The sequence below is a fragment of the Trachinotus anak genome, unplaced genomic scaffold (genome assembly GCF_046630095.1).
Source record: "Trachinotus anak isolate AG129_WGS33_773 ecotype Australia unplaced genomic scaffold, CSIRO_AGI_Tana_v1 ptg000020l, whole genome shotgun sequence".
In the NCBI taxonomy this organism is placed as follows: domain Eukaryota; kingdom Metazoa; phylum Chordata; class Actinopteri; order Carangiformes; family Carangidae; genus Trachinotus; species Trachinotus anak.
The window spans coordinates 6,663,624-6,682,375 of record NW_027273871.1 but is presented as its reverse complement, the minus strand read 5'-3'; the positions used below and the strand labels follow the sequence as shown (position 1 = coordinate 6,682,375).

At 41.5% G+C, this 18,752-nt stretch overlaps 1 protein-coding gene and 1 long non-coding RNA gene across 3 annotated transcripts; both read right to left on the bottom strand.

Annotated features, from left to right (window-relative positions):
* Positions 1 to 3,520: 3,520 nt before the first annotated feature.
* On the bottom strand, positions 3,521 to 9,186 carry LOC139637556 (uncharacterized). The gene is made up of 5 exons (XR_011694608.1): positions 9,066 to 9,186; positions 8,207 to 8,835; positions 7,692 to 7,935; positions 6,350 to 6,424; positions 3,521 to 5,907 (listed from the first exon to the last, which is right to left on the bottom strand). It is a non-coding gene; the product is annotated as an uncharacterized lncRNA (long non-coding RNA).
* A 5,815-nt stretch (positions 9,187 to 15,001) lies between these two features.
* mrpl22 (mitochondrial ribosomal protein L22) lies at positions 15,002 to 18,717 on the bottom strand. Of its 2 annotated transcripts, none has more exons than XM_071505848.1 (7): positions 18,603 to 18,717; positions 18,463 to 18,505; positions 17,419 to 17,557; positions 17,082 to 17,147; positions 16,337 to 16,414; positions 16,151 to 16,220; positions 15,002 to 15,312 (listed from the first exon to the last, which is right to left on the bottom strand). In XM_071505848.1, exons 1-7 carry the CDS (start codon positions 18,625 to 18,627, stop codon positions 15,101 to 15,103), a joined length of 633 nt encoding a protein of 210 aa, XP_071361949.1. In that variant the 5' UTR covers positions 18,628 to 18,717; the 3' UTR covers positions 15,002 to 15,100. The 2 variants fall into 2 exon arrangements, with proteins under 2 accessions (XP_071361949.1, XP_071361950.1); XM_071505849.1 differs by having other exon boundaries at positions 17,419 to 17,554; positions 18,603 to 18,697.
* Positions 18,718 to 18,752: the final 35 nt, after the last annotated feature.

Genomic DNA, 18,752 nt, shown 5'->3' with positions numbered 1-18,752 from the left:
GCTGGCTGCTGAAAAGCCCTGCATTCATCATCTGTGTTGATGGAAAAACAAATCCAGAAATTGTAAAAAGGTTCATGTGAATTTGATCATTTCTTCCATTAGAAAGGTTCCTGCTTTCTCCGAGTGTCCTCATATTCATCATCAGTCCTCCAGCTGCACTTTAGTATAACCTTGATAAGAAAGTATAATAAAAGGAGAGTAAACATGATGGAACACCCCTTCAAAGTGTCTCAAGTCTGTGCAAGTTGATTTTTATACCAAAATGAAATGAATTAAAGGAAATGAATTAATCTAAAAACTTTAATTTATGCCAAAACACAAAATCCTGTTAAACTGGATAGACTTCAATAGGCCCCTAAATTCACACTGACATCTGTATGTGCTCATGTGCACATGTTCTCTATACTAGGGATGCTCCTAATGTCTAATTGTCCTGCTGATTATATGGAAATTTAAATTTAGACTATTTGAGTAGTCTAAAAGTAAGAAAACAATCAGATAACACTCAAAACTGAGCAAAATTTAATCAGGGTCTCAGTGTCTGTGGGTAAACGATGTCATCTAGATTTGCGAATATGACATAGATATAGAACCTAGATCCTTAATATAGAACCTCAATCTGCTTTATAATCAAAAAACACATGGACATCTACTTTTATACTATATGGGACCTTTAAACCTGGGCCACTGTGGTAAGGACTCAACCTTAATAAATGGAATGCATTTAACCAGGTAAGCTAGCGGTGCGCCCCTGGCTGTTGTTTTGAACGAGTCTTTGGTATGTTTCGGGTCACTGTCAAGCTTGTAGTGGAATGGTAAATAAATGGTGGTGGTGGTGTGGTCTGCCGGGGCTTGGAGTGAAAACAAAGGCTGAGCTGATTGTACTGGAGTGTGAGCATCATTGTGCATTTCAATCATGTGAAGCAGCCGTTGAGCACAGTGAAGTGTGAGAGGTGCTGTCCATGGTGCTGATTAGTCTGAACATGCGTTACAGGCCAGCTGAATGGAGACAGCTCTGATGGACTGTGTGTAATAATCCATGATGACCTCCCACTAATCCACACACTGCTGCCCAGAGTCACTAAAGCATGGCCAATGAATGGAAAGCTGCCCAGTAGCCTCTGGATAGCTGCTATGGTCATGTAAACAGCTCCTTTATTTCCTAATGGGTGAAATGATGAAAACCCCATATTATGTCCATGTCACTCACCTAAACAGTTGTAGCCTATATAACAGCTAGTCTGATGTCAATACTGTCTAAAGGTTCCATATCTTATTTTGTTTTTAATGTGTTGTGTATACTGTTCTATATCCATAGGAAGATATGTTTGTGGTTTTAAGTACTAAAAACATGTTTTCTATCTTGTAAGGATCGTCCGTGGGTCTGGGCGGGGGGCGGGCTTGGGGCATGGCTGAGGGCAGTGACTGCTCTGTTGTGACATCACAAAGTTACAGAAGTCCTGACGGCTGGTTTTAAGGCTCAGTTTCTGAATACAGGCTGTGTGCATTTCTCTGTGGACTGAGGCTTTGATACTTTCACAGTTTTAATACAGAACCTAGATCTGCTTTATAATCTAAAAAGTCATAGAAATCTCATTTAATACAATATGGGACCTTTAACTTTCTGATCATTTCAAGTCCTTGCAGAACTGCACCAAACACTGGAAAAAGAAGCTAATCGAGCCACATGTGAGGATTAAATACCTGGCTTAGGGTCTATCTTAACCTTAACATGAACAAGTTTATGGTGATAACCCAGGAAAATTAGTGCCCATTGGACTCCCTTAACAATAAGGGAATTGATTCTATATTACAGACTTGACTGGCAGTCAGTTAATGATTTGTCCAACAGTCTAGAGTCTGATCACTCTACTTTCCACAGTAGTGCTTCTGCACTGGTTGCTCTATAGTTTTATGCTTTGGATCTTTCCGGTCAGTTATAGTCGAGGAATGTCATGTCAACAGATCTGTGGTGTGCTGGGTCACTCACCGCATTTAAACACTCTGACTGTCTGATGAACAATGGGAAGTTCCCATCAAAACAACAGGAGGATGAGTTAGCAGCGCACAGTTGCTGGCTTCCCAAACAATCTCCACTGTAAAATCCACTTTTACTGCTGCAAATTACTTAACTTTTTTTTTTAACGAAGGAAACCTTTTGAGAGATTCTGTGCAAAACCTTTATGTAACTCCCTCAGCTAAGCAGAAATCAAGCCTTAAGAAGAAAACTTAAGATGTTTAAACTGAGCTCCAGTTTCAACCTCCAACGAGACTGTTACAGAATGAATGATGTTCATTAAAACCGAGGGGTCCACGGGCTTTCTGCCAACTTAACCTATGGCCTCCAGCACCCCACTGATTGTGTTTGGAAAGGGTCAGCAAAATCTGGGGAAACAACTTCATTGTTTTCTACCCAGCACAACAAGGACAACGCCATGTATCATTTGTGGCCCTCTGCTCCCCTCCCCTCCTCGGCTCTCAGAGATAGCTCACACTGGCTAAGAATGCAGATAAAAGGGATTGATGAGATGTTAGAATGTGGCCCCAAAAAGTTCCCGCCTATCCAAACAAAGCAAGGACAGTCTCCCCACAGTCAGCATTACGGGGACATCTTGGACCGACAGGGTCCTAACCCCACCCCCCCCACTCCCTTTCAGTTTATGTCTCCCTCTGGACCCACTGCTGATGATACGGCCCACCCCAGGCAGCTGCCTCTCAGTACAAAGGTGTACTCAGAGCGCACGGCTACTTTATCTAATCTGACTCCAGTTGTGCGACAGCCTCAGACTGTGTCAGACAATGCTTTTGTTGGCTGGCAAGTCGCTGTTAATTAATGAAAAGCCCTTATCCAGGTCAGCTCCTCCAAACTTCCATTTTATCAGTGACGTTGGGATATGGAAAGTTTGTCTCTTTTGAATATGCTGCCCTTCAGCTGAGTTCCTCCTGTGGAGTAATATTAGTAACTGTCTTCAGGTTCCCAAAATACAGTGCAAACTTTTGACTTTGCTAAACTACTGTCTGCTGTGTGTATTGACTTTAACTGTGTTGTTTTAGTGGGTGATAATCCCAAAGATGACAGAGCTAAAGAACTTTTGCACACCCTGGATGACTTTGGATTTTCCCAGCATGCAACTAATTCAACACATAATAAGGCGTACATATCAGATCTAATTATTTCCAGTGGTCTCCACATCTCGGACATTGTGGTGACCGATGCTGCTCTTGCTGATCATTATTGTGTTTCTTTTTTTTTTTTCTTTTTCTTTTGAGCATCCCTGCAGACATCAGCAGAATTAAACAGGAGGTAATCACAAAGCGCTACATCAACAAAAACACCTGTACATTCTTCACCCAGGCTTTTACACCCACCCTCTGATGGACTGGCAACCTCTCTGAGATTCACGCCACTCCCCCACAACTCTCAAAAGATAATCAGTGTATCTGATGGAATGAAACCAAGAGTGAAAAAATATGTTTTTTATTCTTTTCAAAGGATTCATACCACTGAGATGTAGTCAAAGATAGATTTACATAAAAGCGAACTATAAATTTTGTCATGTTGTACAAATTGATTGCCTTGCACAGAGTTTGATGGTTCAGAGTAGCCCAGAAGCAGGGAGGGTTCATCCTCAGTTCTCACATCAATCCAGGCCACAAGGCTGTTTTAATCTACCCAATACTTTATCCTGGTGGATTAAAACATAAATACTTAATCCTTGCTCGCAGGTGCTCATCAAGGTGGGTATTTTGCTGTTTAGTGCCAATTTTGTAATGTTTGTGTGTGATACAACATCATTTGCTTACAGGTGTATTTGATATGTTTTTTTTCACAGTGAAGTATTGTAGGTGAACTTTACAGGACACATGGGTCAGTTCACCCAGTTACCTCTAGTTTCCAGTTTCGTCTAGTGGTGACGCTGGTTGTCTGTGTGCCAAGGCTCTGAAATCTATCTATGTCTGAGCAGCCATTCAAATACAGTCGAGGTGAAAACAATTCATTTCAGTTCAGAAACGTTGTTTGTCCCCATGGGGCAATTTAAAGGGCACATAGAATAGACATTAAAAAACACACTAAATACACAAAAGAAGAACACACAACTAGTGCAAGACAAACTGTACAAATCATGAAAAAACAAAATGAAAAACAATGATATTAGCTGGGTTTCCATTGTACATTTGCGCAAAGTACTAGCAATTTTAAAGAAAAGTCAACCAAACACAGTTGCAACATGTCTGTATTGAGTTATGTTGGCAAATAAAGCTGCATTTTCTCCTGTCTCGATTCTGTTTCAACTAAACCTGACTTCCAGCCTCCCTGGGGCAGACTTGAATGCCAACACTTGAATGCGAAAACTTTTTCCGTTTAGTGAAATATTGCTCTGAAAAACCACCTCATGTGAGCGTATACATTTTTTTGCAACATTTTTTTGAAAATTCATGTATTTTCATTATTCATTTTGAAGTTTCAAATTGAGCTTTAAGCAAGTTAATAGTTCATGCACCTAATGACGTGAAGAATCAACAACAATGCAAAAAAAATCGACAATGGTGCAAAACAAAGACTGTAATGTTAAAATGGGAATGACAGAAACATGGCAGAATGACATTACGAGTGCAAATAACTGCAAACATAAATAACTATAAAATAGATATTAAAAATTAACTGCATGAGAGATGATGTTAGTGCAATAAAAAATATGTATAAAATAGTGTAAATAAATGATAAACACTGGAAATGACTCGTACAGTATTGAGCAAGTATGTGTTAGTTTTGGGGTAGTTTCTTATTCATATGCACACATACAGTAAATACTTTTTTTGGGTTTTATTTAGTGGTTAGTTTTATCTCACAGTTAGAGTCATGAGGTTCACCAACTCTGCTGCTCCACACAGATACCAAAATAACCAAATTCAAGCACCAAGTGGTTTCCATTTGGTTTGGATTAGTTTCTTATCTGTACTGTACAGATGGATTCTACAGTGCAGACACATTCAAATTTTTGTCATTTTTGATTCATGAGGTTGGCCCAGCTCGGACACCAGAGACACACAATCCCATTATACTGAGTCGCTGATTGTGAACTACATTCGGAAATGTGACTTGTTCCCTTTTTTTTTTTTTTCTTTTTTTTTAATTCTTTTTTAACAGCTTGACTGGAATAGGAACAAACACATCATTAAATCAGCAATGTCCCACTGTCGTTGTCATTATGAAACTCAGTTTGATGCCAACGTCTTTCATTAAAAAAAAATATGCAGGCATTTGTGGCCCTGAGTTCCCTGGGTACAGAAATATGACGCTAATCATGGACACAGTGTACGACAAGCCTGGAGAAAACTGCTCTCTGCTTTAGGAGCATTTTCAAATAATACCATTAAAAAATAATAACTGATGAAGTTGGCTCTGAGCACAGGCACTAAGCGCTTTAAAAGCTTTCCATCGTCTTACAATACAATTTCCAAATCAATATTTCATTAACTGGATAGAGGTGCAATGTTCCTTGTTAATAAAGAAGGTTTGGCTCAGCACAGAGTTAACGTTAAGCTTTAGTGAATTTCATGCAGGGGGGTGGGCAGTTATGTTCCACCTGGCCTTCACACACACACACACACACACACACACACACACACACACACACACACACACACACACACACACACACACACACACACACACACATTCAGTAGACCTGTACACCCAGTATACAATCAGACACACACGCCTGGTCCTCCCTTGATTGTTTCTGTGTTTATGGGCCGTTTTATGAGTGGAGAGCCTCTGTGCTCCAGCGCCGCCGGGCATCAGGTGACTTTCCCCGCGGCGACGGTGAGAAACAAACGTGGGCTCTTCTGACTTTGGTCCTTAATTCAGGTGACAGAGAAGGTGCAACTGCCACACTGACAACGCTGTAAACACAGAGTACAGATCAGGACAGAATGAGCCTCACAGAGGAGCCGTGTGCTTCACGTTTAAAGAGCTGTTTGGGACCAGGGCAGAGTTACGTTAATTTATGATCACTGAGAATATTCAGCTCTGATTGGCTGGAGAGGCTGCATATTGTTTTAATTTGAACAACCACACAGCTGTGACGGCCATCATCAGCATTCAGATTTTATATTCAGCTAAAAGCTTACTTGTTTCAGCTGATCTTCACTTACTTGTTGGAGTAATATTTTGCTTTTAACTGTATTCCAAACATTGACAGTGGCAAAACTCATTTTAATGAGTGTGTTGCCCTAAAACAACACATCAGTTGAAATCATACAAGTAAGATAATTCAATCCAACCTGGCCCAGTGGTGTAATGCACATATCATGTGATTACAACGCCCCTGCTTGGCTTCCTTACCTTTGTGTCATCGTTCTCTGGCAGTAATCCCTGCTGGGCTCTACTGCTGACCATCAAATGGGTTCCTGGGTGATGCTGTGAATTTTTACCCCACAACAGCAAAACCAGTTGGATTAAAAAATGACTCTTCTGTTTATGTTTACATTGATCCATTGGAGATGACCACCAGTATCACCAGTGGCACTCTGCTTTTTCTGTCTCTGTATTAGAGATAAACAATGTTGGAGAAAGACTGTTAAAGGTCCCATATTATGTAAAGTGAGATTTTTGGTTTGACCATGCATGGTGTTATCTCAGTAACACCTTGACGGAAACAAATTAGGCACAAACATTCAGACTCAAGGATGAACTGATTAGATTTTGGTGGTCAACGGTCAAAGGTCAGTGTCACCTAACAAAACAAATGTTTAGCCATTACTCAAGACTTCACACAGCAATTATGACAAAATTTCACAGAAGCCCCGCCCACCTGCACCCACCATCCAACCTTGCAGGATTTGGTTTCTCTGATCGTTTACCTGAAATCTGTCGCATTTTCATTTGATCAATCAGAAAACTGTCAGCTGACACATACATTTCATGACAGTAAATCCCAGTTTTGTCAAATTTGATCTTTGCTGCTCTTCATCAGGTTCAAAGTCTGAGAATATACCCAGTTTTTACACCTTTATTCAACAGCTAAAATGAGTCCGAATGACAATGAGTGTAATTCAGAATTTTGGGGGCTATGCCTCCTCCACTTTCCAGAAAGTTTTAAGGAGTTTGTGTGAAGATATAACAAAGGCAGCTTCTCCTATGCACTGTTTCAACCCTTTTTCTTCACAAGAACTTGTTCTGGAAATTTACCCTCTGCGCACATCACCAGCCATTTGGAATATACCAGCTGCTGTTTGTGCATAGAAACATCTGGCCCAGAGGTGGGACATGTGCTGCAAAGTTCTTTATTTGTCTCATATTTTTGACTTTGCACCTTTGACACTGCAAAATTTGACTCAGCTTTACATTTTCACTCAGCTTTAGATGGATTCGAGCGAGTGACGAATCACTCTGAGGTTTTGGCATCAGTGCAAATGCAGTACCGTTTGTCATTCAGGGCTGTATGCCTGGACATTTGATTAACTATTGTACAGCTGTAATGAAATATTGAAATGCACAAGCAAAGGATCAGAATTACAGAAAGTCAATTTTACTGTAACAGTCTTTAACAGTACTTTTTTTTTCACAGCCTGCTGCACATCGTCTCTGCACTGCACGTCTCCGCGCTGAGAGCTGCAGCATGCGTGACGAATTGAAATATTGAAATTCATCTTGATGAATTGAAAGACATGCAGCGCACACATACCCAGCAGGATTGTGTCAGATTGGTTTTCTGTGTCTCTGGGCTTGAGGTTTCATGTGGGATGTGATCCGTTGGAGAAGTCTGCAGACACATTAAGGGAAGCCGTCCTCAGTGTTCTGTGCCGTCCTCAGCTGAAGCCTCTGACATGCAGTTTGGAGCAGGAGGATTCAGATGTGATGCAACAGTGACACCCAGTGTCACTGAGAATGCAGGACACACATCACCAAGCAATTACTCTCATGAAAACCTACATGGGAATTATTGATAACATGGAAATTATCACTCATCAATAATGCTAACACATTCCAATCTGAACACCAGGTGCTATTAATATTAGCATCTGAATCGTGAGTAGAGCCAGAGGGAAAGACAGATATATACAGTAAGTGAATATTGATCACTAATCTCTTCAAAGTTTAAATCCTGTTAGTTCAGCTGCTGGATCTTGTGTATCTGCTCTCAATTCATTTTTTTTTTTATTTTTTTTTTTTTATATATAGTACAGAATCATACATTACCTCCAGGCACTTGGTTGTCTCATTTCTCTGAGGTTCATTTGAAAGAGTTTGTGGCAGTCAGTGCCACTCAGCACACATGGGAGCTGCAGAACAGCACTCAGGCTTTGTGTCTCTTGAACAAAGCATGAACACAAAGCAGAGCAGGGAGGCTGGAGGATTGGAACGCAGATCTGCTGTTCTACTGATCTGTATCTTCTTGGTGGTGTTCTCATTGGTAATGTTTCTGAAGGAGGGGACCCAGGCCTGAGAGAACGATTAGTTCAAAAGTAAACATGATACGTGAGTGATACATGTACATCATGCACATAAGTGTTGGTCAAGTTGCATTGTGGGTATTGTATGATCCAGGTTTTGAGAAGACAGAAGATGAAAGATGCATCAATTTCCACCAGCTTTTGCACCCAATCATATTGAGTCTGACAGTATGATGAGAGTACGGTGCTGTATCAGTGGAGTGGAGAGCGAGGAGCTTGCAAATGCAGAGTAGAACAGCTGCTGAAATTGAAAGTAGGTTCAGCATCTCAGGGTAGTTCAGATCACTTCCCAGGAGGTATCACAGCTGGTTCAGTCCAACAGGGTAGTTTCAGGGAGAGACTGCATGCCCCATCTGGTCTTGAAACATCTCAGTACTGACAGAGGAGGAGGTACAATTACAGGGGTACTAACATTGTCCAACAATATTTGTAAGTTTCTTAAGGTCCCTTCTTTCACTTTTTGCATGTCCAACACAGTGACTGCCTTTGAGAAAATACCAAGGGCCGTTATCGTCATATGCACAATGCTGAGAGCATAAAGGAGATATTTGTAAGTTTTGCAATTGCTACATAAACAACATTTGCATAAACAACTATTTACTTACCAGCCTTGCTGAGACTTTCAGCCATTTTCATGTTTAGAGATAAGAGGTTATAATACACCCTCTGAGCAGCGCTGCCTCCTCCTCCTTCTCAGGAAGCAGCCAGGCAGAGTGGTCGTCAGCCAGAGGTGGTTCACCTGGGCTGTGGGCTGGGCAACCTTTTAAAAGCTGCTCTCTCTCTCTCTCTCTCTCTCTCTCTCTCTCTCTCTCTCTCTCTCTCTCTCTCTCTCTCTCTCTCTCTCTCCCATCAGCAATGTCCCTTCTTTGTTTGGTTCATTTGTTTGGTTCATTTTTACACTCAACACTGTCCTCACACTGCATTCCCATACACTACTGATTTTACTGACTGTAAATGTCCTGTTTTGGTTTAGTTATATAAATGAGTTACTTTAATGAATTACTTTTGCTGTTTCTTTGTCCAAACTTAGAGCCCGTTCATGACAACTTAGTGTCGGAAAGGCCAACTGAGCCAGGGCTAGCTGGTTAGCATGCTAACTTCAGGAGAAGAAAAGAAGTTATAGAAATTGAATTGAAAGAAAAGGCTGGAGACAGCTGCTAATTCTAATGTTGGCTATGTAGCAAAACTTACAAATAGTTCTATTGTTTATATATCACTATTATTGACCAACACTGGTAAGAGACAATGGATGGATGGATAGACATCCAGACAGACAGTGGATAAAATGAATTCAAGGTGACCAATCTCATGAAGGAAGCTATGAACCTCTGACAACCACCTCTCAAGCCATTTGTAACACTCGAAAGATTGAAAGGATCGAAAGATTTGAAATGGTGTGTTGTCTTTTTAAAATAAACCCTGCTATTGTTCTTACCAATAAAACCTAAAAGATTGAACTGCAACAAGAGCAGACTCACATACTTTCATTTCTGCTTCTACCTTCCTCTGGTTTCTGTTAAAAACAGATGCGTCCCTTTCAGACAGATAAAGACTGTGAGCTTTTTCAGGTGGAAAAGGAGGTGAATGTAGCTTTATTGGAGGCTGTCCAGAGAGCTAACAAAGTGTTTCGTGTCTGGATTTGTTTCTCAAGGGCAAAGCAACCAGCGCCGGCCAGCAGGCAGCCTGCTCTGTGGTGTTTGTGCCGAAGCTTTCATTTGGGAGCTAACACCATTTTGTGGCTGTCGTCCTTTGCACACTGCCACCACAGAGAGACAGGGAGAGAGAGAGAGAGAGAGAGAAACATAAAATGGGAAAGTTAAAAGGAAATGAATAACACCCTGAGGCACTCCCCGCACAAACTGGCTTCTGATTTCTATTTGTTCCTCAGTCGGAGCCTCCTCTGGGCCGCCCAGCACAATGACCGACAAGCGACATTAAAAACAAATGAAAGGAAGCATCATGACATCCCATTGTTTTATCCAGGTGTGTGTATGTGTGTGTGTGTGGTGGCCCGCGTTGTGCAGTGTAGCATGCGCTTGTCTACAGAATATTTTCGATGCACAGTTTCACCCGTCATGAATAATAAAGTCCAGAGTATTTGAGTCTTTGTTGCAGTTAATTCCCAGAACTCATAGCATGTTTCTCTTGTCTAGTTGGTGGATGAGCTCATGCTTGGAAAGAGACGATGCATAATTCACTTCATGTAACCACTGAACACCCCTGCAGAGAGGGGTGGTGGTGTTGGGAGGGGGAGGGTGGGGGGGTGCAAAAGAGGTGGACAGAAGCTTACTGTCTGATTTTTGATGATTTATTTATGTTAATTCTCATGAAACCACAGTGGAGGAAAATAAATGTTTCACTGCACCAATGACTCATGGCAAAACACATTTGCATTGAGAAAACGGTGTGTTATTTCTGCATGTACTTACAGTAGGCTGTCTGCACGTGTGTGTGCGTGTGTGTGTGCACGCGTGTGTGTGTGTGTGTGTGTGTGGAGGTTATAGAAGAAATCTTTTCATGATTTCTTATTTTTGTTTATTTTCTTTTGCATTTTTGCTTTTATAGGACAGCTGATGGTGCAAAAACCAACCAGTCCTCCAAACTGATATGATCCATATTGTCTCCTGAATGGCGGCAGGCATACTGGACCTTGGTTGTCAAGGTTACAATAATAAACACTCAGACTGTACATAGCTATATTTTGATTTGATCTCTTTGAAAACAGTCGGAGACCTGTTGTTACTAGAGCTTCAGAGAGAAGCCTGAGAGAGGAGATGTAAAACTACACTGAGGTGGTTTTTGGTTCTTAAAACCACAAATATATCTTCTGATGGAGATCAACACTTCAGATAAAACACTGAAAAGGGTGAAATATAGGACCTTTTAAATACAGCGGCACTGTTGGCAAAATGATGATGTAAACCTGCTAAATCATGCACAAACCCTGGTATGGTCCATTAAAATGATCTAATTTTCCTTCACTGTAGTTTAATGAAAAATTTAATTTAAGACTACAACCGAGTGAGACAAACACACATTTGTTCACCGGGCCGATGACTCCCTCACACACAAAGACACGCACAAATGGCACGGTATCGTAACATCCATTAATCAGTGGTATTGCCCCTTCACCAACATGACTCACAGAATCTTGCTTTTATCTGACAGAAAGCCCAGATGGACCCCAAACCTCTCAGGTTTATTGGCCGAGGCTTTGCCAAACATTTTTCACTTCAATCTCAGCGTGTAACTGTGTGTCCATCGCCGCCGGGCAGAGGCAGTCATCTGTACAATGCAGACTAATTGGTGGAGACATCACACACAAGTGTGCGTGTGTGTCTGTGTGTGTGTGTGTGTGTGTGTGTGTGTGTGTGTGCGTGCGTGTGTGTGTTTGTTTTTGTCTGTCTTTTCATGATTATAGTCGGGGAGATGGAAAACAAAAGTCAGTGCAGTATTTTGTTGTTGTTTTTTGTCAGTGCCCTTGAATGCATCATTGCTGAGTTCATTGACTTCATCAATCCATTCAATCTTGCAATTAGTCTCAGTGTGTTTAAAGGAACACTAACCAATCATTCCATGGATTTTCACCTAAGGTTTTTACTCCACCTCCAGAAAAACCCAAGACAGACTCCATACTTGGACTGTAGCTACAGTCTATTGTAACAATTAAAGCAATGTTTTCTGTGTAAAGGGATTCATTTGGTTAATTAGTTGCCCAGCAGCAAGTTCACTGTCAAACCAAAGAGATTGACTTCAAAAGTCATTTTTTAACTCACAATGACACCGTGTCCCATTTTTTAAATTAGAAAAAAAAGATGGATCCTCCAAAGGATCCGGCCTGCAAAAGTGAGTCCTCCAGGGAGAATCTTTCAAGCTGGGCTGAACCTGTCACTACTGTTGAAAAGAGAGAGACCAAAACTAACTGAACATTTGGTTTGGCCCTTAAAGGTCCCATATTTTACACATCTCCAGTGTTTTATCTGAAGTGTTGATCTCCATCAGAAGATATATTTGTGATTTTAAGAACCACAACCCATCTCAGTGTAATTATACATCTCCTCGCTCAGGCTTCTGTCTGGAGCTCTAGTTACAACAGGGCAGTCAGCCAATCAGAGGAGAGACTATGAGCCTCTCCCCTGATTGACTGACTGTTTTCTGAATGATTGAATAAAAATACAGCAGATTTTAGGTAAACACTCAGAAAAACCAAATCCTGCAAGGTTGGTTGGTGGGTCCAGGTGGGTGGCGCTGTGTACATTTCTCTGTGGACTGAGGCTATGATACTTTCACAGTATTAATATAGAACCTGGACCTGCTTTATAATCAAAATACATGGAAATATCATTCTATACAAGATGAGACCTTTAAGTTTATCACCTGGTCAGCAATAGTATTTGCTTCAACCACCTGCTGTGCAGATGATGACGATAATGATATGATCCCTCACCGACTTCCCACTGCAAAATGGCCAGTTGTGTTTGTGGGAGCATAAAACCAGCAACCTGCTAGCTCCTGCTAGTAACAGGCAAGAGCTTATTCTTTTACCCCAGCACCAACTGTGCACCTGTAGATTGAAAATAATAAATATTCTACTAAATTGTTTCAGCATGTTTGTGCTCAGGGAGGTGGAAAGCAGAAGGAAAGGGAAAAAGTTGGGTGGTGAAGATGAAGGGAGAAAAAAAAGGAGGAAGATGAAGCCTTTTGCTCTTTTCCAGAACTTGGTGTTGCTTTGTGCTGTGGGACCGCGCCAGACTCCAACCTGAGATTGAGGGCACTTGTCTGCTGAAATTGGGGCCAGCATATGGCATTTTATTTGAAAATACACTCAAAGCTGCTTGGAGCTGACAAGGGCTTTGGTGGGGTGGGGGGGTGGAGGGGTAGTGACGGGTAGACGCACAAGTTGGATCACTCACATCAGGAATAGGATGTTAAAGGCCAATTAGGAACAGCAGAGACCAAAGCTCTGGGCCCTAACAACACTGACACACTCTGACATCTAGAAAATACAAATTTAAAAGGTTTGTTCGCCTAAAGATGTTTTGTTTTCCTTTAAATTCAGTTTATCGGGAGAATAACAGATAATAATTATTAGGCTGAGAAATGCAAATGATAAATAGATGAAGACATAAAAGACACCACAGTAAGGAAACATAATTACATCCTGTAGGAGTTTTAAATGCGAACGCAACAAAAGAAGAGGCTGAAAGAAAACCAAATTAAATGAATAAGCAAATTATGTCTATCCTCAGATACAGGAAAACATTCATAAAATAATGAGAGGTGCAGTTAAACAACAAAATTACTGTTGTATCTCTAACTGTACTTCTGTTAGTAATAGTCAGGGGGGCAAGAAGACTTCTGATGTCTCTGCAATCACATTTTTTCAAAACTTCCTCTTTCCTTCAGACTAAAGCCTCCCAGCGAAGCCAATCACTTCCATCTCATTGTTTCCTGCATTTTTGTGACGACTTCTCGGAGAATGTCTGCAGGCAGAGCTGCGGTCGAAGTGACGGGATGAAGAACAGTGGGGCTGACAGGTTCGGACTCAGGGGAGGAGTTGTGGTGACTGCTGTCACCCTAACACAACTACAAAACCCATCACACTGAGGCAGTGACAGGCTGACAGGTACACACCTGGGACTCCATTTTTGTGTGGGGGCGTGTGGCATGGAAGTGTTTTCCTAAAGGTGGAGTCAGGTATTTTTGTGCCTCGCCTGCACCTGTTTGGTGTTTTGGCCGCGGGGCCGTGTGCTGCAGTGGAGGGAGAGGTGCTGTAGATGGAGTGTCACTGGCAAACTGGTGGCAAACTGCAACGGTCTTTACACCAGCCACTGTTTCAATCAGGAGAGACTTCACTCAAATAAAGCTTTACTGCCATGTGCAAAACAAGAGAGGAGAAGTGAGAGATGTGAGTGCTGATTAGACCCCATCCTGATTTCATCATATTTGAAAGAGGCTGACAGCAGCTGACAGCAGAGGAGAGGAGAGGAGTAAAGTGTGACAGCGACAACGTGGTTGGCTGGATGAGACTGTGGCGAAATCTGATTGGTTTATACAAACACCTGACGACAGCTGATAATGACAAGCGTGTTGAGAGAGAGAGCAGTCTCTATCAGTTTCATATAAATTCATCCCTATGCTTATATATATTCATTAAAAGAATGTTTTTCATTTCTTTTTTAATTGCTGTTAGAAATATCAACACATTTTACGCACAAAACACTTACACTTACATACTGTAGCTGACCAGTGGAATTTCCCAATGATAAATACAACAAAAATCCCACGTGTTTTGTCAGTTCAGCCTTATTTATGTGTAAATCCTTCATTATTTCAATATCTCTGCAGCCTCAGGAACCTGCACAGCTGAAAGATCTATTTACCTGATTTTAAAAAATTGTGTTAAATGCAGCCCAAAGCTTAAAGGTCCAAGAACTAAAGCTGTGTCCCTGCATACATTTCACTTCGTTTTATAACCTTCCAACTATGTTATTATATATGAGGATGGAGTTTTCTCCAAGATAAATGCTAGAACGTCTCATTATCCATGCAATCATTTTTATTTACAAATTTCAAATGACACATACACACAGGGACATATAGTAAAAAGTACATGTGAAGTAGGACCCAGTCACATGATCTACAGGCTGTGGATGACGGTTCGGTTCTTGAGGTTCTGGACGTACTCCTTGGCCTTGTCGAAGCCCGTCGGCTTCTGCTCTGTTTCGGGTGGCGGGCCCTCCACCAGCTTGACGAAGTAGTGACAGTTAACTTTGTCCATGATGCCAAACATCCCCCGGCCGTGGTAACGGATCCGCTTCAGGTACCTCCCTTTGCCAGAGAAGGACTCAGCTGCAGGACGGGGTGGGGGGTGGAGGACAGTGTAATGAAAGAGTGGATGAGAAAACCAGAAAGAGAGCGATAAGGGACAGTGCAACTCATTTACTCTGTAGAGGTGCCTTTGAATGGAGACAGGTCAAAAAAAAAAAAAAAAAGGAAGTGACTCTAGGCTTATCTGTAATTACAGCTGCAACTCCACATAAATGACTCACTCTGAACAGCTTCTGAATAAAAACTGCTGCTTTAAAAAATACGTTTTTCTGGCACAATGGCTGACAGCATGTGATGACTATTATAAGATTACTGAGTAGTTGTGGGAGGCAAAATTGTTTCATTTGACTTTACTCGTTAGATTGTGCATTGAGCAGAGCCCTGTAGCAACAACTCACATTAGCTTCCACCTTCACTAGAGACCACAAGACTGACATTTACAACCTTTTTACACTGACATTAGTGAGTTTAAGCTGTTTTTTTAAACACAAATAAACCTGCTAAAAAAGGTGATTGAGTCCTTTTAGACTCCCAGCCAAGTTTGCCAGAGAGGACGCACACATACAACTGCAAATGTAAACCACATGCAGTTACAGAAGACACAGACACTGGAGAAAAACAGTGAGCTGCAAGCCTCTGTGCAAACTGGTAAAACATTGGCGCTCCTCTAAGTGTTGAAGCCTCCGTGTAAGATCCTTCAGTTGCAATGAATGCTGTTTGTGCCTTTTTTCGTTGCTGACACAGCCCAATGTTAGTGGGTTTTTTGACCTGTGGAAAAGGGGCTGTATAAAGGAGGCTGTACTTGTTAATACTTAACCATCCAGCTGCAGGAAAGTGCCTCAGTGCGACAGAGACTCACCTACATACAGGTTGGACTTGTACTCTACATTGTGATTCTTGACTGCCATCTCCTGAGCTTCAAGAAGAACCTGAAACAAACAAACAAAGAGCTGTGATGTTCACCCATAAACGTCTAGTGTAGACGGGATGGAGGATGAAATAAAAAATAATGCATGAATAAATTCCAACTCAGTGCTATTAAAACCTCTTTCATGATCTTTGCCCCTTTCTTGTCGTTGAACTCCAGCTGGGCAATGGCCTCATCAATGCTCATCCCACGAATCTGTGACGGAGGACAAACAGTGAGATCAAACGACAAAATGAGCCTTTCTTGTGCAGCTGTTAGGACAGCAGGGGATGTTGCACTGCCTGAGGAAGCCGCTTGTAATCTGCAGCACCACGCTGTAGTCAGCCCAGACAACAGCGGCTCTATAAACATAACAGCTATGACAACAGACTGAAACTAACAAACACTGGCCAACAAGTTTCTGTCATCTTGATATTGGAAAATGTTTATTGAAATTAAATCTTCTGGATTCAGATCAAAATACACAGAATGTCAGACAATCACGATACGCAAATGCTACATTCTTATCAATTAAGCACAGTAGATAATGTCAAAAAAATCTCACCATGTAAAGAAATGATTTTAAAATGTTCCAGGACTATCACTTGCACCCTGGCTCATGACCAGACTTTCCACCACATTACATTGAGATGTGTTGACAACCTATTTAAATATCCTGAACCCTTGTTAGTTTCTTCACCACAGCTATTTTCCTCCAAGTTTCTAAATTTCCTCTCAGCCGACTGTTCATGATATAAAAGCAGCAGCTTCAGAGGTTAATGGTGCAAAAATAACTCACTCAAGTGGACAGAAATGATAAGGTGCTACAATTTGATGCTGTTCATGGTTTAGATACAGATATCATCTCTGCTGCAGGTCTTACCATTTTAGCAAGGTACCACATCTTGTCTTTGCTGTACTTAATCTGCCTCCTACTGTGGTGGATCTCCTGTGGAAAATAAATACCAGTGTTCAGATGTTTTGTGGAGTCAAGGACCAACTTTTACAATGTGTAAACATACAGAGAGCTCATATATAACATATCTACACATACATATCCATCCATAACTTTATGGTTAGAAATCCCAACAAAGTCTGAAGGTTTACACTAGGACAAAAAAAGTCCTTATAACAACTCAGGTTCCTATAGGTGACATTTGAGTGGGCCAAACTCTCCCCTCCCTCTGCACTTCATGTTATCAACAGGAAGAAAGACTCACTGCTGGTCTGCGAGGCTCATCTGGAAGCTGAGGTGGATACACCGTCTTGTTCCTCCTCTCCCAGGTTTTTGATTCTAGTGTAGTGCTGGTGTGGAGACATGAGAGCTGCTGTGGACTGCCACCCAGAACCTGTAGTCTGCTGAGAAGTAGAGGAAAAGGGAAACAAGAGTATCAGACTGCATGTGCGGGCTGCACCAGCTCAGACACTCACTCATGGAAACCTGAGGTGTAGAATCAACAGATCATCAAATCATCATAGATTCTCACCAATTATCAACTGAATCATTGTACAACAAAGAGAAAATCATAAGACCAGATACAATCAAATGTGACCTTAACAGCTATTCCAAGTTCTGCCCTCTGAGAGGTGCTGCAGGTCTGTGTCTACCAAAATATTCAGCATTAAGAACACATGTTCTCCTCGGCAATACAGATTCAGAGCTGGTCCTCCAAACTCCAGGATACACAATATCTCTGCACATGTTGCTTCCTGTCTCTCTGTGTATACTAAAAACTGCCATTCAGATGTCTATGTGTAATGCTGCAGTCACTGTGAACTGAGCCTTGTCACCAGACCATAACAAAGCCCAGCTAACTCTGCGGTGACAGTTAAAATGTGAACCAGTAGAAGGGCCGAGCTGAGTTAGATTTCTTCACAGTAAATAAGATATAGGTTAGCATTACATAGATAAAACAACAACACACTTAACGGCCATTGCAAGTTGATGTACACATACAAATTCTGTATATTTATACGACTGATTTGATGAACTAGTCAACAGATTCACCCATCGTGCTAAGCTAAAACAACGTCCCTTTACGTTGTAAATGTCCCTTTAACTCGTAATTCAAATCCCATCTTGCTGTTTCTAATTATGTCTGTGTGTTAACAACAATACCGATATTGTCATCATGCAAAAATAACTTCAGAGCAACATAATTGGCATAAAAGTAGCTAACGTAGGCAACCGGTTTCAGTTATTTGTCCTTCTGCAGTGACAGAGGTAAGTCAGCCATACCTACGATGCTCGACTGATATCTTACCTTGAGTGTAACACCCCAGATATATTCCTAATAAAAGCGATGCCTAAAAACAAGAATGGATTCGTTAAAATATCGTCAGCGGATGTTGTTAGTGTCATTTAATGGCAAATTTGTGTTTAAGTTGGCCGCATTTCTCTCACCACGTCCTGTCATTGCAGCCGCCATCTTGCATTTTTACGACACCGTCGTGTTCGCTTTACGTTCGCAATGTTTACAGAATTAACGCCGAGGTTTGCTTTGTTTTGCCGTCTTCAGGCGTCTATGTAACAGAATAAGTTTGGTTACAAGTC